The sequence below is a fragment of the Rhinolophus hipposideros genome (assembly GCF_964194185.1).
Source record: "Rhinolophus hipposideros genome assembly, chromosome: 9".
In the NCBI taxonomy this organism is placed as follows: Eukaryota; Metazoa; Chordata; class Mammalia; order Chiroptera; family Rhinolophidae; genus Rhinolophus; species Rhinolophus hipposideros.
The window spans coordinates 36749616-36775228 of record NC_138055.1 but is presented as its reverse complement, the minus strand read 5'-3'; the positions used below and the strand labels follow the sequence as shown (position 1 = coordinate 36775228).

The 25613-nt window shown below is 36.4% G+C and overlaps 1 protein-coding gene across 2 annotated transcripts in view; it reads left to right on the top strand.

Annotated features, from left to right (window-relative positions):
- The window catches only part of DNAI7 (dynein axonemal intermediate chain 7), a gene marked incomplete at its 3' end in the record, with an annotated part of 66340 nt that overhangs the window by 39164 nt on the left and 1563 nt on the right, over positions 1 to 25613 (top strand). For both annotated transcript variants that reach the window (XM_081059252.1, XM_081059253.1), the window contains 5 exons: positions 15367 to 15442; positions 18067 to 18227; positions 20994 to 21150; positions 22931 to 23145; positions 24323 to 24490. In XM_081059252.1, the coding sequence (XP_080915378.1) occupies positions 15367 to 15442; positions 18067 to 18227; positions 20994 to 21150; positions 22931 to 23145; positions 24323 to 24490 (777 nt within the window). The remainder of the gene's footprint in view (positions 1 to 15366; positions 15443 to 18066; positions 18228 to 20993; positions 21151 to 22930; positions 23146 to 24322; positions 24491 to 25613) is intronic.

Genomic DNA, 25613 nt, shown 5'->3' with positions numbered 1-25613 from the left:
AAGTTTATCATTCAACCTTTTCTTAACTCTTGGTTGTCTGTCAATTCTTTCTGACTGTGCAAGCAGCCTGCTTTATTTTTAGTGGCTCTCAGTAGTTGAGGATGTGCCAATGTCCCCAAAGGAGAATCTCAGTTGCACCTAGATTCAGGCTGACTGGAAGCAGACCTTCAGGCACCAGCTTTAAAAGTATGCAAATATACGTCTTTCGGGGAAGACTGAGAAATGGGTGTTTCTGTCTGCTCCCTCTGAGCTGAGGTCTGGGGTGATAGCCAGTTAAGACTGTTTCTTTCTTTACTACGGTTTCACTGAACTCATGAATAGAGTTCATCATCTGGTCATCAGAGCCAGGCCATCAAGGGGCTTCCATTGGGCAGCAGCCACCAAAACTGGAGCACCAGACATAAAAACCTGGGCACCAGACATGTATATAAGCTTCCCCCGCCCCCAGAGGATACAAGTGCTCTAGAGTGCAGCAGAGGGAGAGTGCAAAGATAGTACTCACCTCCTGATATATCTGGGAAAGATTATAGTTGGCCTTTAGATGTGTATTTAATTAGAAGCCTGTCCCTCAGACCACAGCTATGAAGATACACTAATAAGCCTCTTTCACAGAAAGAGCATCTCTTGGGTCTGTTGCCTCTCTGCTGTGCCCTGGAAGTGGTAGCCAGTTAAATACTGTTTTTCTGTTTGTTACAGTCTTGTGAGATCTGTGAGTGTGAGTTCTAGTGGCCATTAGAGTGAGGCAATCTAGTGATGTCCCCTGGGTGGCAGCCACAAAAATTGGGGTGCCAGATAAGGGTACAAGCTCCCTTCTGTTAGATATCAGTGATCTGGAGCAAGACAGAGAGCACAAAGCTGGTACCTGCTGGCCTCTATTTTTAGAGAGTAATTCAAGCAGGACCCTAGACGTATATTAAATTAGATGCCTGCCTCTAAGGTCTGTGCCTTAAGATAAACAAATAAGCCTCTTTCACAGAAAGTCTCTGTGCTTTTCAGTTGGCTGCCTCTGTGCTGGGCCCTGGGGTAGGTGAGTCCATGCATGCAGCTCTTTAAGAACTGCTGTTTATTGTGTGGATGCAATCCCTGTTGGCTTTCAAAGCTGGACATTTTGGGAGCTGTTCTCTCAGGTGTAGGTCTTAAAAGTTGGGGTGTCAGATGTAGGATTCAAACCCTTCACTCCTCAGGGAGAAGCTTGTATTTATGAGTTTCCTCCTGATTGTGGGTTGCTGCATAGGGGTGGGGTTTATGTGAGACTGTGTCTCAGCTTCTCCTATCTGGTTTGATGTGGGTCTTTTTATCATTTGCCAGATATGTAAGAATCACTCAGCTAGTTTCTTTTTTCCGGAGGAAATTGTTCCATGTGTAGCTGTATATATCGTGTGTCTGTGGGAGGTAGTGGATTTAGGATATTCCTATGTCACCATCTTGAACCAGAACCTATATACTTTTATATGGAAAGATACCTAAGATGTATTGTTCAGATATTATTCTAAGTTACAAAACACTGTTTTGCAATAGAATTCTGCTTTTGTGAGTGGGGGAAAAATACTTGTGAATGCATAGAAAAATAATCTGAATGCCTAGTCATCAAACAGTGGCTATCTTGGTGGTGGGGGAGGGCGTGTGAGAAAGGACAAATGGTGGTATAGTACCTGTGATATTTTTCTTCTCTTTACACTTCTGTATTAGTTGAATTTTCAGTAAATAAGTTCTGAACTCACATTACTTTTCTAATAGAAAATAAAACAACATATTTCCCTTTTTGGTTTTAAAGGGGGAGAGTCCACGACAGGCCTCTCTGACACGCCACTTGCTCTTCTGTTATTGTGAAATTCCCTTCCAGCATCCTCATCCTCTGCACCTAACTTCTGCCTGTCTTTCAAGACTTCAATTTTATATCCACAAGGTCCTCCCCTTACCTTCAGACTAAATTAGATGTTTCTCTACTACACTTATGTCATTGTGTTTAATTATTAGAATTCTTCCCTTAAACAAAAAAGGATGATCTTGAAGACCAGAACATCTTGATAGACTTTGTATTTACAGTAAGCACAGGGTCTAGTATAATGGGGGCTTAATAAATGTTTACTGAATGAATGAAGGAATAAGTGGATGAACGGACGGTTAAGTGATTAAAAGCAGGCCATGATGTGAGTCTGATTTATTGTGAACTTACATAGGAACAGCCACCCATATCAAGGAATTCAACCACTACACACATTAAAATTATTCTGTGTTTTCGAGACACTTAAGACCTTTTCACTGACAGTTGGGTGTCCTGAGGACCATTTCTGCTGTTTAGGGAGTCTGCAGGCTTGTCACCAGGGATTCTTGGGATCCTCTCGCTCGTGGCTCTGAACCCTGTGGTGATCTGGCCTAGTACAAGGTAGCGTCCCACCACCACCACCGCCTCAGGAAGACTGTGCTCCTTGCAATCCAGTTGGAACTCAGTGAATTTGAAGCAGTATTTATAGATGGTAGTTAGGTTTGTATTCCTCTGTAATCACAGCAGTATAGGGAGTATTGTAACTCTAAATGTCATCCATAATGCTCTTTTCTTTGTGTGGCAAACTGTATTCTAAATTTTAAAAACTGGCATAGAAATTCATGAAATTTAACTTGTGTGTGTGTACGTGTGTTTGTGCGAGTGTATGTGTGAGTTAGGGACTCCCTGTAAGATCAGTAGGCAAACTTACTATGTTTTGATTTTAGAGAAAGAAATTCCTCTATTTTTACAACTTCTTTTTTAGGATAAACTTCTTATAATTTTAAGTTGGCATATTTTAATATAAATATTACATTTGTCATATCTTTTTAATGACTTTGGAAGCTGATTGCAATTATTAGTATAATAATGTAGGGACTTATGGCCAATAACACCTGAGTTGTGTTTGGTAGGTGATATGTCACTAATAACAAGTATCTAATACTTTGTTTAAAAATTAAATCGCTTGGATTTAGAAGATGGTCCTAATTACATCTTTCCTTTTTCATGGGTGTATTAAGAACTTTGCCACTAGAGGGCTCTTAATACCATATTTTAGTTCATTTAAATTGTAATAACAATAATACAGTAATATTGTAGGTACTGGGTAGTACTGTCTTCTCAATTAATATATTTTACAACATTTTTAGAAAAGCCTAATTTAAGTGTAGCACTTTTATGAGAAGTGTTGTTTTTTAAAATGATAATCAACTTCAGAAATATTTTAATGATTAAAAGGGCATGCATGGTAGTATATGGGCCTTTGAACTTTTAAAGTTCAAGTTAAAAATAGTCTTAAACAACAGATACAAGATTTAACATGAATATGAATGTATATTTATACTCATATATTTAATATGAGTATATGTAAAACATTTACTAAGTACCTTCTATAAGGAGTTCAACATGATCATGGCTTTTAAGGAGGTAACAATCTTGTGGAGGAGAAGGGTAACAGTTACCATACATTCTAATATGTGCAATGAGAGAGATTATACATGGGAATTAAGAGATTAAAAAAAAAATCCAAAGAAAAAACAGAATGAACATATTGGAAGTCTTCTCTGATGCAGTAGCATTTGAGCTAACTCTTCTGATAGGCGTGAAGGAGTTTAGATGCAAAGGAAAGGAAATTATTTCGGTCAGTGGGAAAAGTGTAGAGACATGAAATAGCCTTAGATATTCGGGGACTTCTTGGCATGAGCATGGATAAATGAAAAATCTGTGAGACTAGCCTATGTAACAATCCTAGCATTAACATTCAACAGCCTTCAACTTCCCACAAAATTACTTCAGCAATCAATTTCCATGGTCATACTCTGGACCTTATTCCTGTTTCCTTACTTGTTCAACAAACATTTTTTGAGTGCCTAACATGTATAAGTTGGCACTGTTCTGGTCCTCAGGGGACAGTGGTGAAAGGACAAACTACATTACTGCTCTTGTGATTTACATACAAATCAAGAGAAACCAACAATAAATAAGAAAAATTGGAAAATAGCAGATATTCATAAATGTCATGCACTGAATTAAACAGGATTATACCGTGTTTCCCCGAAAATAAGACCTAGCTGGACAATCAGCTCCAATGCATCTTTTGGAGCAAAAATTAAAATAAGACCCAGTCTTATTTTACTATAAGACTGGGTCTCATATAATATAATGTAATATAATGTAATATAATGTAATATAATATAATATAATACATAACATAACATAACATAACATAACATAACACTGGGTCTTATATAACATAAGACCAGGTATAATATAATATAATACAGTGTAATGTAATATAAATATAATATAATACCGGATCTTATATTAATTTTTGCTCCAAAAGACATGTTAAAGCTGATTGGCTAGGTCTTATTTTCGGGGAAACATGGTATAAGCAATAGGGAGTGACTGACTGGTGGTGACCAGATTGGGTGGTTGGGGTACTTGTATGATGAGTAATTATTTAAGCTGAGACCCGAATGGCCAGAAGGAATCAGCTATGTGATGATTAGGGTAAAAATATTTTAGTCCGAGGGTCCAATTACTGCAAAAGTCATAAGACAGAAATGAGGACCAGGTATGACTGACATAGTGGGCAAGGAGGAAAGTGGTATGTGATGATGTCAGAGAGGGAAGCAGAAGCTAGATGAAGCAGGGCTTTGAAGGCCAGAGAAACAAAGTGAGATTTCATAGTAAATGTAGTGTGAAGCCAGTAGAGGGTTGTAAGTAGAGTGGCATGTTCTGATTCATAGCTTTGAAAGGTTATTTTGACTACTACACAGAGAACGAATTATGAAGGGCCACAGTAGAAGCACAGCATCTAGTTAAATAGTACTGGGGAGGCATGAGAGGTCAAGGTGGCTTGGACAAAAGTAGTAGTAAGAGACATGGAAAGATGGATATGTTTGGGATATGTTTTGGAAGTAAAACTAACAAACCCTGCTGAGTTTATATTTTGGGAAACAAAGGAGATAGTGGTCCAATTTACTGAGATTGACAGGAATGGGCTGAACTGGTTGAGAATGACAGAGAAACAAAAGTTTTGTTTTGGGCATGGTAAGTAAGTTTGGACCCACAAATGGCAATGTGAAGTATGCAGTGTGATCCTGGAGTTCTGAGGGAAGACACACAGCTACCATGTCTGTGTGCAGGTTGTGCCCTGCCCTCTGCAGCCGAGCAGTACAGTGTGTGTGCAGCCTGAAGAGCGTCCCTAGCATAGATTTGGGAACCACTGACCTATCGATGGTATTCAAGTCACAGGAATGAATGAGACTCCAGCAAACTCAGAATGATCATTCTTAAATATTATTCAACATGAGGCAATGACACTCTTATTTTCACAATTCATATGTAATTCCTTATCAAGAGCCTGTTCAAACAATTTATTCTGAAGCTCTACTTCAATTTCAATGATCTTTTATGAAAGAATTGGATTTCAGATCAGTGAATATCTTTGTATAGGTCTTCTTTTGATGGACAACAAAATTCAAGACATTTTATCAAATTTGTAAAGTATTCAGTGCTGATATTTTGCAGATGTGCAGTATGAGCACCTACTTCATGAATAATTGTTATCAATCTCCGATGTTCTCTTCAAATAATTTTATGATTTTTATGACTATGACTGTTGGTTAGCTATATTTTATATTTAAACCTTTTATCCATCTGGAATTTATTTTAGTGTCAAGTGCAAAGAAAGAATCTAAATTTATTTTATTTCAAATATTAGCCAGCTATCTCAACACACTTACCATATAAACCTAAGCTTTTTTCCTATTGATCTGAAATGCCATATGCTAAATTCCCAAGAGGATCCTGAGATCTATTTCTGGAATCCCTATTCTGCTCCCAGCGATTTTATTTGTGATACAGGTCATGTTTCTACATCAAATTCAAACTGCAGATAGATTAAAAGACTTTTCATGTTACAATATCTGTGCACTTATCAAGTTGCAATGAAAAAATACTTTGCTAGTGTTCCATGAAGTTATTTCATATTATAAGCCAATTTCTGTATCTATTGAGTCATGTGCATTGAAAAGTCATACTTTAGCTATCTTCTCTGCTTCATATTCGGTCACCATTTCCAGGCAAATTTAGAAAATGTTATTTTGTATAGATTTATTACAAACCTAAAAGATTTATAAAAAATATTTTAAAATAAAATATTTATTATAAAACACTATTAAAGTTTAGAAGAAATAAATACATGAAAACAGCCAATTTTATAAAACCATTATGGAAAGAGGACTTTCATTACCAAATGTAAAACATGATGATAATGTGAAGAAACACGAGGAGCTTTATAACATATAAAACTATGAAGAGTTATATTGCCAACAAATGTGGTTTGGAGTTTAACTTATGTCAGTTCTGATAACAGATGCAATAACATGAAAACATTCTAGAGCAGTTACCAAGATTGATGAGCTTGCAACGGAATGTAAATTGACACATTGCTTCCCTCATCAAGAAGTCTAACTTCAAGAAAAGTCAAGTGAGCTAAAGAGTAACATCAAATAGTAAAACTTTTCAATTATGTAAAAGCAATGTGTTAAATACAAGATTATTCTATTATGTGATGATATAGAAGCTGATAAATTCCTGTTTGTTGCGTACTGAACTGCTGTGGTTATCAAGGAGAAAGTTCTGTTGAGAAAGTCTAAATTCTTAGTCTTCCTGCAAGGAGTTAAGAAATCAGTTTGGTCTAAACTCTGAAGAATTCTCAACCCTTTGAAGATGTGAATTGGAAAACCTGACTTGCTTATTGATCTGATATCTGTGGCATTTTTAATGGTCATAATCCCTGTAAGAAACAAATACAACTAGATTTTGTGTGTGTGTGTGTGTGTGTGTGTGTGTGTGTGTGTGTGTGTGTGTGTGATGACATACATAATCTTTATCTTGTAGTTAGTAAACTTTCTTCTTAAATTAAAGTTTATTGGGGTAACAGTTGTTAGTAAAATTACATAGATTTCAGGTATACAATTCTGTAATACATCATCTATAAATCTCATTGTCTGTTCACCACCCAGAGTCAGTTCTCCTTCCATCATGAAGTCAGTTCTCCTTCCATCCCCTTTACCCTCATCTACTCCCCTCCCCGCCTTACCCTCTGGTAACCACCAAACTGTTGTCTGTGTCTATGAGTTTTGTTTCTCGTTTGTTTGTCTTGTTCTTTTGTTGTTTTTGGTTTATATACCACATATCAGTGATTCATATGGTTCTCTGCTTTTTCTGTCTGACTTATTTCACTTAGCATTATAATCTCAAGATCAATCCATATTGTAACAAATGGTCCTATTTTATCTTTTCTCACCGCCGAGTAGTATTCCATTGTGTACATATACCACAACTTCTTTATCCATTCATCTATTGAAGGACATTTTGGTTATTTCCATGTCTTTACCACCGTAAATAAAGCTGCAATGAACATTGGAACGCACTTGTCTTTATGGATAAATGTTTTCAGATTTTTTGGGTAGATACACAGGAGAGGGGTTGCTGGGTCGTATGATAATTCTATTTGTAATTTTTTGAGGAACCTCCATGCTGCCTTCCATAGTGGCTGCACCAGTCTGCATTCCCACCAACAGTGTATGAGGGTTCCTTTTTCTCCACAATCTCTCCAACACTTGTTACTATTTGTCTTGTTGATGAAAGCCATTCTAACTGTGGTGAGGTGATATCTCATTGTGGTTTTTATTTACATTTCTCTGATGATTAGTGATGTTGAGCATTTTTTCATATGTCTGTTGGCCATTTGTATGTCCTCTTTGGAGGAATGTCTCTTCAGGTCCTCTGCCCGTTTTTCAATTGGGTTGTTTGTTGTTTTTTTGTTGAGTTATATGAGTTCTTTGTATATTTTGGATATTAGCCCCTTATTGGAGGCACTGTTTGCAAAAATCTTCTCCCATTCAGTCGGTTGCCTCTTTGTTTTGTCGATGGTTTCTTTTGCTGTGCAGAAGGTTTTAAGTTTGATATAGTCCCATTCATTTATTTTAGCTTTTACTTCCCTTGCCTTTGGAGTCAAATTCATGAAATGCTGTTTGTACTCAAGGTTCATAAGTTTAGTACCTATCTTTTCTTCTATGCAGTTTATTGTTTCAGGTCTTATGCTTAGGTCTTTGATCCATTTTGAATTAATTTTGGTACGTGGTGACAGACAGTCCAGTTTCATTCTTTTGCACGTAGCTTTCCAATTCTGCCAGCACCATTTGTGGAAGAGGCTGTATTTTGTCCATTGTATGTTTCTGGCTTCTTTGTCAAAAATTATCTGTCTATATTTATGTGTTTATTTCTATATTCTCAATTCTATTCCATTGGTCTATGTGTCTGTTTTTCTGCCAATACCATGCTGTTTTGATTATTGTAGCCCTGTGGTACAAGCTAAAGTTAAGGAGTGTGATACCTTTAGTATTGTTCTTTTTTCTTAGGATTGCTTTGGCTATTCGGGGTCTTTTGTGGTTCCATACAAATCTGATGATTTTTTTTGTTGTTGTTCTATTTCTTTAAAAAAATGCCATTGGGATTTTGATGGGGATTGTATTAAATCTGTATATTGCTTTGGGTAATATGGCCATTTTAACCATTTTGCTTCTTCCAATCCATGAGCACAGAATGTCTTTCCATTTCTTTGTGTCTTCTTCAATTTCTTTTAAAAATGTCTTATAGTTTTCAGCATGTAGGTCTTTCACATCCTTGGTTAAGTTTATTCCTAGGTATTTTATTCTTTTTGCTGCAATTGCAAAAGGAATTGTATTTTTTATTTCTTTTTCTGAGATTTCATTGTTAGTATATAAAAAATGCAATGGACTTTTGTACGTTGATTTTGTAGCCAGCAACTTTACTGTATTCATTGATTGTTGCTTTTTGGTGGAGTCTTTAAGGTTTTCTATATATAGCATCATGTCATCTGCAAAGAGTGATAATTTAACTTCTTCATTCCCAATTTAGATGCCTTTTATTTCTTTCTCTTGCCTGATTGCTCTGGCGAGGACTTCCAACACTATATTGAAAAACACAGGTGATAGGGGACAGCCCTGTTGTGTTCCTGAACGTAGAGCAAAGGGCTTCAGTTTTTCACCATTAATTATGAGATTAGCTGAGGGTTTGTCATATATGGCCTTTATTATGTTAAGGTATTTTCCTTCTATACCTATTTTATTAAGTGTTTTAATCATAAATGGATGTTGTATCTTGTCAAATGCTTTTTCTGCATCAACTGATATAATCATATAATTTTTATCCTTTATTTTGTTTATGTGATGTATCACATTGATGGGTTTGCGTATGTTGAACCATCCTTGTGCCCCTGGGATGAACGTGGCTTGATCGTGATGTATAATCTTTTTAATGTATTGATGCATTCGATTTGCTAGAATACTTTTTGTTAGGATTTTTGCATCTGTATTCATGAGAGATATTGGTCTGTAATTTTCTTTTTTTGTGTTATCCTTACCAGGCTTTGCTATCAGGGTAATGTTGGCCTCATAAAATGAGTTAGGGAGTATTGTCTCTTCTTAAATTTTTTGGAAGAGTTTGAGGAGGACAGGTATTACATCCTCTTTGAAGGTTTGGTAGAATTCACTAGTGAAGCCATCTGGTCCTGGACTTTTACTTTTGGGAAGGTTTTGGATGACTGATTCAATTTCCTTACTGGTGATCTGTTTATTTAGATTTTCCAATTCTTCGTGGTTTAGCCTAGGAAGGCTATATGTTTCTAAGAACTTGTCTATTTCTTCTAGGTTATTGAATTTGGGGGCATATGATCCTTCATAGTATTCTTGGATAATCCTTTGTATTTCTGTGGTGTCTGTGATAACTTCCCCTCTTTCATTTCTGATTTTGTTAATTAGTGTCTTCTCTCTTTTTATCTTAGTGGGTCTACCCAAGTGTTTGTCAATTTTATTGATCTTTTCAAAGAAGCATCTCTTTGTCACATTAATTTTTTCTGTTGTCTTTTTGTTCTCTATTTCATTTAGTTCTGCTCTGATTTTTATTATTCCCTTTCTTCTGCTGACCTTGGGTTTCACTTGTTCTTCTTTTTCTAGTTCTTTAAGGTGTAACGTGGCGTTATTTATTTGGGATTTTTCTTGTTTCTTGAGATAGGCCTGTAATGATATAAGTTTCCCTCTTAAAACTGCTTTCACTGCATCCCAAAAATTTTGGTAGGATATATTTTCATTCTCATTTGTTTCTATGTATCTTTCAATTTGTCCTCTTATTTCTTCTTTGACCCAGTCATTCTTTAAAAGTATGTTGATTAATCTCAAGGCATTTGTGGTTTTTCCTGCTTTCTTTTTGCAGTTAATATCTAATTTCAAAGCTTTAGGATCAGAGAATATGCTTGGTATGTTTTCAATCTTCTTAAATTTGCTGAGGCTAGTTTTATGTCCCAATATATGGTCTATCCTTGAGAATGTACAACACTAGAAAAAAATTGTATAGTCTGAAGTTTTAAGATGAAGTGCTCTATGTATGTCAGTTATGTCCATTTCATCTAATGTGTCATTTAGGGCTGCTATTTTTTTATTTATTTTCTGTTTGGATGTTCCATCCATAGCTATCAATGATGTATTTAGGTCCCCTACTATAATTGTGTTTTGGTCAATTTCTCCCTTTAGTTATGATAGTAGTTGCTTGGTACATTTTGGTGCCCCTTGATTGGGGGCATAAATATTGATGACTGTTATGTCTTCTTGTTGTATAGTCCCCTTTACCATTATGAAATGTCCATCTTTGTCTCTTGTTACCTTTTTCATCTTGAAGTCTGTTTCATCTGATAACAGTATGGCCACACCTGATTTTCTCTAGATACCATTTGCTTGGAGTGTCAATTACCACACTTTCATTTTGAGTTTATATTTTTTCCTTGTAGCTGAGATGTGTCTCTTGGAGGCAGCATATCATTGGGTTTATTTTTTTTTAATCTAATCTGCTACCCTGTGTCTTTTTATTCGTGAATTCAGTCCATTTACATTTAGGGTGATTATTGATATGTGAATGTTTCCTATCATTCTATCTTTAGTTTTCTGGTGAGACTGTGTCTCTATTTTTTCTTTGTCTTTTTGTTGTTTATTATTTCAGTGTGGTGGTATTCTATGATTTTTCCATCTGTTTGTTCTTTTATTACATTATATATTTCAGTTCTGGATATTTTTGAGTGGTTCCATTAAGTTTATGCAAAAGAAAGTTTCATATGTAGAGTATGCCATTTTGTTCAGCATGCTTATTTTCTTGATTCCCATATTCTGGTTCAGGCCTTACTCTTCCCCCTTTTATGTTTTGGTTGCCACAAATTGTCTCTGTTAATGGTGGTCGAATAGTCTCCTTCACTATTTCTTGTAGTGCAGGTCATGTACTAGAAAATTCCTTCACTTTTGTATGTCTGGAAAGGTCTTTATTCCTCCTCCATATCTAAAGGATATCTTTGCTGGATATATTATTCTTGGCTCATAATTTCTCTCTTTAAATAGTTTGAATATTTGGTTCTACTCCCTCCTGGCTTGTAGAGTTTCTGTTGAAAAAAATCTGATGATATTCTAATCGGCTTTCCATTGTAGGTTACTGTCTTTTTTTCCCTGGCTGCCTTGAGTATTCTTTCTTTGTCGCTGATGTTTGACAGCTTCAATACAATGTGCCATGTAAGAAGGCCTGTTGGGGTTGAGGTAATTAGGTGTTCTATTTGCTTCTTGGATTCGAGGATCCAGTTCTTTCCACAAATTTGGGAAGTTCTCGTTGACTATTTGTTTGAATATACTCTCTGTTCCCTTCTCTCTTTCTTCTTCTGGTATGCTCATTATTCTTAATTTGCTCTTTCTGATGGAGTCAGAAAGTTCTTGTAGCATTCTTTCATTTCTTTTAAGTCTCTAGTCTCTTTTTTCTTCCATTCCTGTCATTTCCAGATTTCTATTTTCTATGTCACTGATCTTTCCTCCATCTGTTTAACTCTGCCACCTAAGCTGGCTATGTCATTCTTCATTTCTTTTATTGAGTTCTTAATTTCCAGGAATTCTATTTGGTTCTTTTTTAAAATTTCAATCTCTTTGGTAAAATGTTCATTTTGTTCTTTGATCGTGTTTCTGAGTTCATTAAACTGCCTGTCTGTGTTTTCTTGCCTCTCATTGAGTTTTTTGAGAACTGCAATCTTGAATTTTCTGTTATTTAAGTAACATATTTCCATATCTTTAAGTTTATTTTCTGGAGACTTTTCATTTTCTTTCTGAGCTGCCTTGTTGTCTTGGTTATTTATGGCCATTCATGATTTATTATTTCTCTTCCTAGAATCTACAGGAGTGGGTTCTGCAACAGGTTGATAGAATGTCTGATGTTTTGGGATGAAGTTTTTTCTTTTGATTTCCAGTAGGTGTAGAATATTTTATTTTCTCTCTGACTGCAGCCTTTTATTCTCTCTCACACTATAGTGTTGTGTTTTCTCTGTACTACTCGGAATTCTCACACAATGGGAGGATTCCCTGGAAGGTGGGCTTCTCCTCTGTGAACAGTTCACCTGGGTCATAGGGCGCCACGTCCCTGTGGGGATGTGGAGAACTTCTGAAGTTCCAAAACTCTTCCTGCACCAGATTCAGAGCAGCTCTGTTTACTCCTGCAGGGATCTACCCTATATGTGGGGAGGGGGTGGGGTGGGTTGTGAGAGGTGGCCCAGAGCAATGGCGGCGACCACCACTACAGCAGGTCCTGCTTCCACAGCTCCCTCCCCTTTGCCAGAACTAGTTGGGCTGCGAATCTGTGTCTGCGGTCCACAGTTCTCAGAACAGCAAATATTCTGTTCTTTTGATCTGCACTGCTACTGTTCCGTGGGTAGGTGGGGGCGGGGTGAGCTCTGGGAGGGTAGGGAGGGGGCGGCTAGTCTCAGTGCCTAAGGCTTCCGTTCTCTCCTCGGCAGTGAGGGCTTAAACCACTGTTTTCAGCCTTCTTCCCTCAGTCTTTTCTCCGAGGTCTCTGCCGTGAGCATTGGGTTCAGCCGTTTTATATGCTGCTCCCTCAGCCCTGCGGGCCATAAGCGGAGCCCTAGCAGTCCGAGTTCTTCCCTCTCCCGCAGCTGCGGTAGTTCCGGATGCAGTGAACTCGGAGCACTGAGCTAGGTCGGCGTCCTGCGCCAGCGGGTCTCCGTCCCCGCACTTCTCCCTTTCCTCCTCCCTTGTTTGTGCAATTTGCCCACCCTTAGATGTTTCAGTAGTGGGCCTCATAGTCTTGTCTTTCTGCTGTGCAGGGAGTCCTTTGTGTAGTTATACTTGTTCAATTTTTTGTACATTCCAGGGGAGATTTCAAGAGGCTCACTTCACACCGCCATTTTTATGATGTCCGCAACTGGCTTTTTAATGGTAGATAATATCAAAAGCTACCTTGATGTCCCACTGGCACCTCAAATTCAACATATCTACAATAAAATTCACTACTTCCCCCCCCAAAACCTATCCTTCATCCTTTCCTTTTCTTGATAATTAATTGTACCACCATTCCCTTGATACCTAAGCCAGACACCTGAAATTCGGCTTTCACCTGTCCCTTGTCTTACATCTCTATCCAATTGCCATCCAAGTTATGTAGATTTTGCTTACTTATCATCTCTCATATATACGCTTTCTAATTTCCCTGATTGCTTATACCTTGAGTTAGGCCCTGATCCTCTTACTTTGGACTTCTTTCTCTCCACTAAGCCAGGCATTTGTCAACTGGTCACCAGAATATTCTTTTTGAATGAAAATTTAATGTTACTTTTTTTTTTAATTAAAAGCCTCCTTTACCCATAGGAGAAATTCTAGTCTTCAGAGTGGCTCCCAAAGCTCTTAACAATCTGGTTCCTGCTTCTCTGTAGCTTCAGATCTCTACAGCTTCCTTGCATGCCTCACTCCAACCATACCTGACTGCTTGGGGTGCTTGGAACCTTGTTTTGCTTCATGCCCTTCTGCCTTCACTCACTCTTGGAATTCCCTCCTACGGTTTTTTTTTGGGAAGACCTAATTATCTTTCAAAGTTTAGTTCAAACTTGATCACCTTTGGGTAGTGTTTCCTATCTTTACCCACCCACAGAATTGATTATTCTTCCTTTGTACTTCTATTGTGGGCCCCCTTACTTTTTACTATAATAACAACAAAACTGTATTATACCTATTTGTCCACCTGCTTTCATAATAGACTGAAAGCTCCTTAAGTCAGGGACCTTGTCTTTTTCTTTTTTTGTTTTATTCCTAGTATCTAAACAATGCCTGCACAATTTAAGCACTCTGTGAAAATTGTTTGAATGAATGAGTTAGTGAGAAATTTCAGAGGTACAATGGAAAGGGTTGGCAGAGAATACAATAGTGTTAAAACTGGTCCAATTGAAGATACAGAACAATACAGTGATGAGAGTAAAGGAAAGAGTAATTTACTAAGGGACTTGGCTTTGTATGGTGACTGAAGATGAAGGCATGGTGCAATTAACTGGCTTTAAGCTTCTGACTAGAATTCTGGTATAAGGTTATTCTATTTCTAAAGAAAGTACAGGTGGTATTTGAGGTCAAATGAAGTTTGCTGGATATCCAGTTTGTGAATATCAGCCAAATTTTTATAACAACACTACATTTATCTAGTGCTTTACAGTATACAAAATTCTTTACTTCTATTATTTGATCCTTAGAATAGATATATTTCTAAGCTTCAGTTTCCTTTTTTTTGTAAAATGAAGATAATATCTACCTCTTAGAATTGTTTGTGAGATGTATTATATGTCTGTCACACAGTTAAGTACCAAATATGTTATTAGGTCAGAAATTTGAGGCCCATACTGGTTAAATGACTTGCTCAAGCTCACAAAGGAAACTTAGTGGCAGACTTAGATAGAAACTCTAGATCTTATTGTCCTCGTATTATAGTATTCTTTTTATTACACTACAATGTAATGAGATATCTTCTATTTCCTTGGTGCACAGCATCTTTAATTTCCTTGAGAGGCTTACCCAAAAGTAGGCTTTGGAATTACTCCATCAGAGAGCTGATTGCCAAAATCAAACCAAATTAAAACTTGGCTAAAACGAAAATGCAAATGTAAACAATATTTTTATGGGTTGCATTGCTTCCTAGTCTCTCTATTTTACACTTGAGGGTTTTCAGCAGAGAATCTGAGCAGGCTAGCTCCTGCCTCCGTGAAGAGATGTAGAGATGTAGAGATGTAGAGATGTAGAGATGTGTTCTCATTTTAACTGATTTTTAAAATACAGTTTTTAAAGTTCAGTTTTATGCCAGAGCAAGTGTCGGTTTGGGGCACTAGAATTAAGGTAACAGGCATCTGAAGTATGAATGGAACAGAAGGAGAATGAATTTGGGCTGAAGCAGACACTGACAATCACACCCATCTGTCCTCTCATTTTCTATAGAGTTTTGTCCAGGAAGAATCTGAAGCCACAAAATATGAACTGGAGATGAAATTATTAAGTGAAACAGTTTCAGCAGGTATTCTAACATACATTTTTAGAATTTAACTTTATTGGTATTTTCTGCTTTCAAAAGAAATTCAAGGTCATTGTAAAAATATATGTTGCAGAAATATATTTAAAGTGAAAATTCTTCATAACCCCTCTTCTGAAATAACTAATGTGCTTGCTTCTTCTTCTCTCTCTCTCTCTCTCTCTCTCTCTCTCTCTCTCTCTCTCTCTTTCTCTTTAATACAACCATGGGATCATCTCATACTGATATTTTGTTGAAAATTACTATTTTTCACCTAATAGAATTTGTTTTCTACATAACATGTTTTACATACATACATACATACATACATACATACATACATACATACACCACAATACATATTCTACTTGAATAATATTCTACATTATTCTAAGTCAGAACACATTGGTAACCTTACTTTTTTTAGTAGCTATATAATTCCATATAATAATGGAACAATATTTAAATCTTTAGTGATAGACAATAAAGTTCTTTCTATTTTTTATTATTACAGACAGTGTTACAGTGAACATATGTAAGCACACATATACAATCAGAAATTTCTCAACACTTTAGTATTCAGTCATATCCTGGGAAGTAGAAATTGGATATAGTTTTGAAATGTCATAATGGTAGTGATGTTTAATTTGCAAATCTTTTAGTTTGAGGTTTATGTACATCCTTTCCATTAACTTTTATCATTATGCTGCTTTACCAATAACTTCTAAGGAATCTGTTTTCTAAATAGCATATTTTTCACAAAAGGGTTCTTGTCTACTTCATTACTTTTTTCAACACACTTTTGTTTCTGTAGTTAGCTAGGTTTATACCTTTATAATTTTATATATTTACCCTTACAAGGTAATTTTTCTTTTAGAAATATCATACGTGTCAATTCATGAACCATTGTCAATAATGCCAAGGTTTTCTACATGATGATCCCTGAATAATATATATCATAAATGTCTAAATTTGAACACAGTATTCTTTCTTACTTTCTTTTCAGGTAGGTGGATTATTTAGATACATTTGCGATTTAATTAAAGTCTGCATTTTATTGAATGTACATAAGAAAAAAAGAGAAATTGTTTAACTGGAATTTTCTTTGGATATTTTCATTAATTTTCAGTGCCTGATCTCCATGGGTTAAAAATCAAAGCCATCTCACTGTGCTTCCTTTTATGAGAGAGGAAAATTGTAATAATAAGAGATAAGGCTAACAGTTCCTGAGTTTTTACTATGTCTGGTATCAGTTTTGAGCTCTTTATATGCATGACTCACAACTTCCCCAGATACTGTAAGATAGATACTACTATTATATCCATTTTGTAGAGGGAGGAACTGAGAATAGAGATATTAATTAACATATCTTGTCATACAGCTAGTATAGGGTAGAACTTATAAATGGTCTGATTTCCCTTTCTTACCTATTATACTATATTGAAAGAATTTTGGTGAAAGATGGGAATGGTCCCAGTAATACATGACTTCAGATATTTTCCTGATTGTGCATTGAGAACTATGGGATCATAGAATTTCCCTATAAAATTTCTGAACACAAGAGATTATTCAATCCAGTTTCTTCACTTTCAAGTTTTTATCTCTGGTTTTGTATGAGCTGGGCCTTTTTGTGTTGGAAAAAAAAAAAAAAGCTTTACCTTTATATATAGATCCAATTTTTTTCTTTTTTACTATTTTACTTTTTTCAAATATTTGGCCTGATAGTGTCCAATTTTTAGAAAGTAATTAGGCAGTTATCAAATTTTGTGTTAAATCATTTTTTGATCTTTTAGAATGAAGGGTAACAGAATCTGCTGCCCCAAAACATGCCACTTTGGTGTAAGGACTATTTTGAGCTGAAAGCAATTGAAAAGATACAGATGCAAGAAAGCTTTCTACCCAGCTCCTATTTGCCTAAAAGCAGGACATACATTTTCAAAGGTGTCCCCCCCGCCAGTCTACCAAGAAGGACAAAGCTTAATTATCCAAGACAGCTTAGAACCTATCAGCTTGTGGAGGGCACCAGAGGAATCTACATAACAAACTTTACTAGCTAGCCTTCATCTTCACCCTCAGAGGCCTAAAACTGCTCTCCGTTGTCCTGTCATTTCTCCACAAATTATTGTCCTTTTTGAAGATGCTCTATAAGCTGGAGTTCTAAGCTTCCTCTTTGAGTTACTCATTTTTTCCTGAGTTTCTCCCATGTGTATATGAGGCATACATGTTAATAAACTTCTATTTTTCTCTTGTTAATCTGTGTTTTATTACAGGGGTCTCTGCCAAGAACTCAGAAGGGTAGAGGGAAAATTATTTTTCCTCCCCTACAATAAAATATGCATTTTTAGTTTGTATTTTAATAACAACACATGCTTATTGTATACCAATTCCTAAAATGCTGGTATATGAAATATAAATGGAGCCCTCCCTGCATCCTATCATTACACACACCTGTTCCCACTCCAAAGATTAACTTTGTGAATAGTTTTGAATTAACCACTTTTTGAAAAAGATTTAGTAGCTATAAATAAAATCTTCCTTTACTGGTACTATAATTTATTTCATTTCCCTCCTAAGAAAATGCAAAGATGTTACGATCTATTTAGTAACTGAATAAACCTGATTAATTTTAGCACAGTTGCTGCTGATAGAGAATGCTCCTGAAAAGCCACATTTATTGGAAGACAATGAGGTTGATATGTGCCAATTCACAGCTCTGGGTGGAGTGTACCACTTGGATATTTTGGAGCTTCCCCCACAGTGCAAGCCAGTGAAGGGGTGGATGATTATGGAAGTAAGTTGATTCTTAAATCAAAATTTATGAGTACAACAATTTCTCATACTTTTACTTTATATCAAATGCTCTAACGTCTAATGAACTTTAACTTCATTAAGCAAGCACGAAAGGAAAAAATGTAATCTTAAATTATCTCGAATTTATAAAATTTGAACCAGTACTAAAGGTAAGGAATCAAAAATAATAATGTGTTTTAAAGCCAAAATTCATGCATGTCAACTTAATTGTAAACCTGTAGCTCTAAGTTTTGATTTTGCCAATTTGGCCTTAATAATGGTAGTCTATTTCAGAGGCTGGAAAAAAATTTCTGTAAATGCCCAGATGATAAATATTTTCAACTCTGTGGACCATACCAGCTCTGTTGCCACTCCTCAGCTCTGCCATTGTTACACTAAAACAGCCACATGTAAATGAAGGGGCACGGCTGTGTTCCTGTTAAACTTGATTTACAAAAACTAGGGCCCGCTTTTCCAGGGATCATAATTTGTGGACTCTGCTCTAGATTAGCGGTTCCTAACATGTGGTCCCTTGACCAGAAGCATGAGCATCATGGGGTATCATCTGGGAATTTGCTACAAATGCAAATTCATAGGCCCCACTTCAGTCTTACTGAATCAGAAAATCTGCAGTTGTGAGGCTCAGCAGTCTGTTTTAGGAAAACACTCTAAAAGTTTGAGGACCACTAGTCTGGATCCTTGATATACAAAATGTGGGCCATGAATCAGCAGCACCAGCATCACCTGGAACTTGTTATAAATGCATAATCTGGGGCTTCACCTCAGACCTACTGAGTCTGCATTTTAACAAGACCCTCGTGTGATTCATTCAAGTTAGAGAAGCACAGCTCCAGTGATGCGAATGCTGCTTATGCACGGAGCACGCTTTGAGTAGTAAAGATACTGACGATACGTACAGCAGTTGTTAGATCATCTTCCAAGTCAATACATTTTCGCTAGTATTGACTTGGTTTAACTACCTCACGGTGGCTTGTGTCCCAAACATACTCAGTTATGTTGTCATAGCGCCTTCCTCCTTCCTTCCTTGCTCTCCTGCCCTTTTTCCTCTCTCCCTCTCCCGCTGCCCCTCTTTCTGTCTCTCTCCTCTCTAACACATATGTACATAGATTACCAGACACTTCTCACCCATTCTTGTATTAGAGCAATTGTGGGGACAGAGTCCCAGAGAGCAGTTTCCAGGCTCTTGGCTTCACGTGGAAGGGTGCTGGCTCTGTTGTTGGGTGGCCATCAGCTGTTGCTGGTTAGCCATTGGTCACTAATATAACTGCCGTGGCGACGCTGGCAAGAGGGTTGGTTGGTTGGCAGAGATGCAGACGGCAGATTGTGGCTCCTGCTTCCTGTGTCTCCAACCCAGCCACCAGCGAGAATATAGTGGTATGACTCCCCTATCTATGGCTCTGTTGATGTTCCTTTTTGGCCTCACCATGTCCTGTGTTCTTGTGCGGGGAGTGGGAGCTGAGACCTTGCATGACAGCAAGATTTCAACTTTTGTTTTTCATTCTCACCTCTCTGAGGATCTTTTGTAAACATATTTTCCTCTTCTTCCCCGTGAAATTTTAATACTGCAGGTATACTATATATCTATGTATGTGCTGTATGTACATCTGTGCTTTATACATAAAAGAATACAGTTTTTTCACTCTCCCTCCTCGAAGTAATTTTCACCCTATTGGGCATGATATTGCCATTCCTTTCCCCTTCTCACCACAAATGAGACTGCATTTACTAGAGCAAGCTGGGGGAGATACTCGGATCTAGCCACTTTTGAAGAATCTATTTGAATCAATCTCCCCTACCTTGGTGATGCTTGAAGGACAGGGTGAGTCCAGGAAAGACATTTTTTTTGGTGAAGGGAGGCCTTCAAAACTCTTTATCTGTAGGAAGGTCCCAGCCTGAGCTGAGGTTTTCAAGTAGTCGTCCAAAGATTTATTGTTCTTGAATTTTGTCAGAATGTCCTGATCACAATACTCCATGCTCTGCATTTGAGCCTAGAGTCTCCTCCTACACACCTGTATTTCTTTCCTGCAACAAAGACACTTTCCTCCTTTTTTTCAAGTATCTTTTCCATAATCTCTCCCCTCCTTTAGAATTTTCCCCCACCCAGATTTCCCCTCTATTTTGTAACATTTTTAATCTTCCACCCTTCCCTAGATTCTTCTGTTGCACTCAGATAATAGATAAATCTGCCTTATCTCAGAGAAATTTGCTGTTGGTTTAATTTACTTTCTTTTTTCCTCCTAGCACTATTGAGATGTAATTGACATATAACATTGTGTAATTTTAAGGTGTATAATGTGATTTTTACTTTCATCCATTCATTTCTATGCTTCTCAAATGGTTGCTTATACTTCTTTCTCTCTTCACCTATGCTCCCTAATCCCAAGGTATTGGAACATGGGATCCGGGGTCCTTTAGCTCTGTGTTTGAGTTCTGATGCCTCTTTGGAGTCATTTCTCTGTTAAATATATGCCTTGTACAGTTCCTTGCAAAAATAAAACGATGAGTAAGCCCCAGCACAGAATATGCCCACAGGAGGGTTCTGAAATCACATTTAAATTTAGTGATTTTTTTTCCCTTTTAATCATTACCTTTTAATTTTGTTGTGACATCTTGTTAGTCTGTAGTTTAATGGGACCAAACTGCAGTGCTTATTAAAAATAACTATATAGCAAATTCAGCAATATTTACATCTTTAACTGTTATCAGTCAGCTTCTAACTTGGTGGTGTTTGGTCATTTTTTAAAAGATACTCACGGAAGGATTACAGAAATATATATATCCTCCAGTAACTACAGAAGACTTTGAAACAGAAAGTGCTTTCCCACCCATAGGGGTCATGCTTCAGGTTCATGAGAATGTGATCTTTTTTGAGGATCCTATGGTTGCAAGGTGGGATGTTGAAGGTACAGTAATGCCTTAATCAGCTTTAATAATTACGTAATGCAAGAGGTATAATAATACAAATCCTTAAAACAGAAAATGCAGTGTGTAAACTGAGTTCCTAATCTTACACATTTCAATTCCAGTTCCAGGGTCTTTGTTTTATTGGCTCTCAGTGAAAATAGATTGGAGTTTTAAAATTTATTGAATTTTATAACTCTTAGGGAAATATAACTTGTAAAATTTTACTCACTGCAGTAATTAGACAGCATACAACTACAGAATTTTTTAAACTACAGGGAATCTTTTTGTCTGGAATTACTGAAAATTTGGAGAATGTATTTATAAGCAATGCTTAATTTTTACCTTTACCTATTAAAATAATTTTGTTAATGTAGAAAAAGAGGAACTAGAACTTAGTTTGTCAATATAATTGTATTTGTTATATTAAATTTAAGAGTCCAAAATAGTCAGTAGAAACTAGCATGTGAGAAGAAGAGAAAGCTAAGTGGAAAAGAATGATTCGTTCATTTGCTCCCCAAATATGCCAAACAATAGGAAATATAAAGATAAATGATTTCTGCCCTCTGGGAATTTTCAAAGTTGTAGGAGAGGCAGACAGGGAAAAATATCACAGTACAATGTGTAAGGTATTATCACAGATAAAAGTGCTAAAGAGCAGAATAATGACTGGGCCATTCTGGAGAGCTAAGGAAGGCTTCTTATAGGAGGAAATACTGAAGAGGCCTTAAGAGACTATGAGAACACTTGCATGCAAGTCTTTGTGTGTGCATATGTTATAATTATCTTGGGTATATACCTAGGAATGGAATTGCTTAGCTGAATGGTAAATTTATATTTAACTTTTTAAGAAACTGCCAAATTGTTTTTCAAAGTAGCTATACCATTTTACATGCGTGCCAGAAATGAGATTTCCCATTTTTTCCCACATCATTGCCAAAATTTGTTATTGTTTGTCTTTTTGATTATAGCTGTTCTAGTGAGTGTGAAGTGGTTATCTTGTGGTTTTAATTTGTGTTCCCGAATGACTGATAATGTTGAGCATCATTTTTATGTATCTGTTATCCTTTCATATGTATTCTTTGGCAAAATGTTCATTCTAATCTTTTGCCCGTTTTTAAATTGGGTTCTGTTTTATTATTGAGTTGTAAGAGACAAAAAAGACCACTATTATGTGATTGTATTTATATGAAAAGTCCAGAAAAAGAAAATCTTTAGAGGCAGAAAGTTTATTAGTGGTTACTTGGGGCTGGAGGTGGGAATGGGAATTCACTATAAGTGGACATAAGGGAACTTACTGGGAAGATAACAATGTTCTAAACCTGGATTGTGGTGATAGTTGCACAACTGGGTAAATTTACTAAAATAATTTAATTGTATATTTAAGACAAGTGACTTTTAAAGTTGATCAAAAAAATTGATGATGAGAAGTTCTCTAAAGGATTAAGGAAGAGTAGGAAGAAAGAACTGCATGTTCAGAAGCTTTTGAGGTTGTTGAAGGAATAAAAAGTGTGACTGAAAACAGGTGTGAGAGTGGCAAGGGATAAAGCCAGAAATATTGAGGCAAAGCTCGATTCACAGGTGTTACATACCATGCTGAGGAGTTTGGACTTGATCCTGCAGACAGAAAGAAACTCCCAGCAAAGCTGGCCTTTTGTTGAGATTCTATTCTAATGTAAAAGATCAATGTATACATACGGCACTTATTTGGGTGTTTTCATTCATTTTATTTTTAGAAAGGAAAAAATGAAACTAATGTCATTTTCTTCATTTATTATAAAGGTAAACATTGGAAAACTGATGGCATCAGTAATGTATTTTACAACTCAGAAGAAAGACTTATATCATTCAGCCTGGAAAGTTTGGGCCCTGTTACTTTGATTCAAGATACTCATATTCACATGCCATACCAGTCTTGGGAACTGAGACCACTTGATGTGAATAAAGTACTTTTGACTGTGACTACAGTCTTTACTGAGATTCAAATACAAATTAAGGTAAATCACTGTTGTAGCAAGTCATATCCAAGAGGTAAAGCTCTTTGACGACGATAAGAGAGTGCGTCAAAGCAATCAGTCACTGGTTATTAACATATTAAAATATATCTTTTATAAACATATTTAACATATACCTTGAGCTATAATTTCTAAATTAAATATTAATTGAATAGATAGAAAATAACATGTAAAAGGTATGGCGCACACTTATATCCTAATATTACTAGGAATAGAATTAATGCAGTTGACAAGCATGGTGATAGTACGACTTTCAGAGTTTCTGACCCACTCTCTAGAGGATTCCTGATCTTGATCACCCAGCCATTTGAAATCTCCTTCAAGTTTGGTCTGTGAATAAGCCTGTCTTGCTCATAAGTCAGAAAGTATTATGCATAGCCTAATACATAGCCTGAAATTGAGAGAGACAAAAAACAGATGAGTGGTTGCCTGAGTCTGAGGGCGGGAATGAGGATTAACTGTGAATTGACGTGAAGGGTCTGGGGTGGGGTGGGGGGATGAAAATGTTCTGGAACGGATTTATGATGATAGCTGCACCACTCAGTAAAGTTTCAAAATTATCGTTGGATTATTCACATGAAATGGGTGAATTTTATACTATGTAAAATATACCTGACTAAAATGTTCTAAGACAGAGCCTGAAATGCCTTATGAATGGGGCAGGTATACTAGAATATCATCAAAAGCAGGTTATAGATGCGAACTCTGAAAACTTTCAGATTGCAGTTTAAATGTTGCAGACTTTAAAACTGGATAATTTCGCATTATTATGTTAAATCTATGTGTAGAAGCAAGTATAATCCTTCAAAGTTGAAACATGACTGCTATCAAATAGCTACTAGAATTCAACATGAACATATGCTGTATCCTCAGATCATAACTTACAACGTAGGAGGCGAGCTGAGAGATCCCTTAGTCCCTTGATTGTTCAGATAAAGCCCCCAAAGAGTTCATGAACTGCTTAAGGTAACATGAGACTTTGTGGTGGAGCTTTCAGACTAGTCCTAAAACGTATCTCGCCTGCATTCTCTTTAATATAGAATGACATAGGATTAAAAAAAAAGGTACAAAGAACCTAAGGCTGGAACCAGAATGATAATGCAGTAATTTTTTTTTTAACTTACTTATATAAAAGCTTCTTTTTTCTTGTTGAAACTAGGAAGACCTCTGTTTGTTAGCTTCAGTCAAACTAAATAACAAAAAACATTCCTCTATTTTGGAAGGAAAATGGATGACTCCTATTTCTTTCATTATTGCTTTGAAAGAAACTGGATTGAATATATTCCCTACTGAACACTCTCATTTTTATGTTGCTATAAACTATAAGGTAAGAATGAACCTTTCCAAATTTAATGTAATGTACGTTTAGAATGCTAGCAAATATTAAATTTCATATAAATCTTAAGGTACATTGCAGATTTTCTATATTTGCTATACAAGATTATAGTTAGAAAGGAAGGGATAAATGGCAAGACCAGAAATTCAGGGTTCTCTTAAGTTCAATAATCTTCCCCAAGAAAGGAAGCCTGTAGCATGATCTTTGTATTGAGAAAATGGAGCACATCTACAGCTGGTCGGTTTAGTTCAAAGGTAGTCTGAGCAACTTCGCATTTAGTATATTTTCTTTCTTCTTCCAGAATGACTATATTTAAGATTTCTTAAGAGAGTAAATGACTCAGCAGTTTCCCAAACATAGTAAGTCAGGTGAAATTAAACACATACTACGACCAGATATTCAAAACCCTCTTCTGTTTCTTGGCAGAGCCTCCCTGCCTGCATACTGCTTTGTATTATTCATAAAGCTTTAGTTAAATGAGAGCCTTCCATGTTAAACTGTGAGCTCCTTGAGGGTGGGGACTGTTTCTTAATCGGCTTTGATTCTTCTAGCACCTAGCATATTTCTAGAATACAGATGTTTGGTAAATATTTATGACATATGGATGAAGACAGAGGAGTTTCTAATCATGAAAGGTGTTTCAGGCAGAAGAGTTCTACACTCAAGAACAAATTTATATTATACCAGAAAACGACGACATAGTCAGACATTCATATAACACATGTAAATAATCATATCTATAACTGTACATACTAATATATGTGTAGAAAAAACCACTGTACATACTAATATATGTGTAGAAAAAACCACCTTGGTTTTAGTATATCAAATTGCTGGTTATGCTACAAATGCTGAGTGTAGTGTACTTTTCATCTTTTCTGAATATTCAATAATTTTTTTCTGAACACCTATACTCTAGGCATTGTATCTAGGCTTAGGATACATTAGTGCATAAAACAAAGGTCCATGCCCTTGTGGAACTTACATTCTAATGGAGGGAGACAAAAATTATCTTGTATGTCCAAAGGTGGATAAAGTACTACGGAAAAACTGTAGGTGAGGATTGCTGGGTTTAGGGCAGTGTACAATATCAGTTAGGTATTGGGCAACAGGA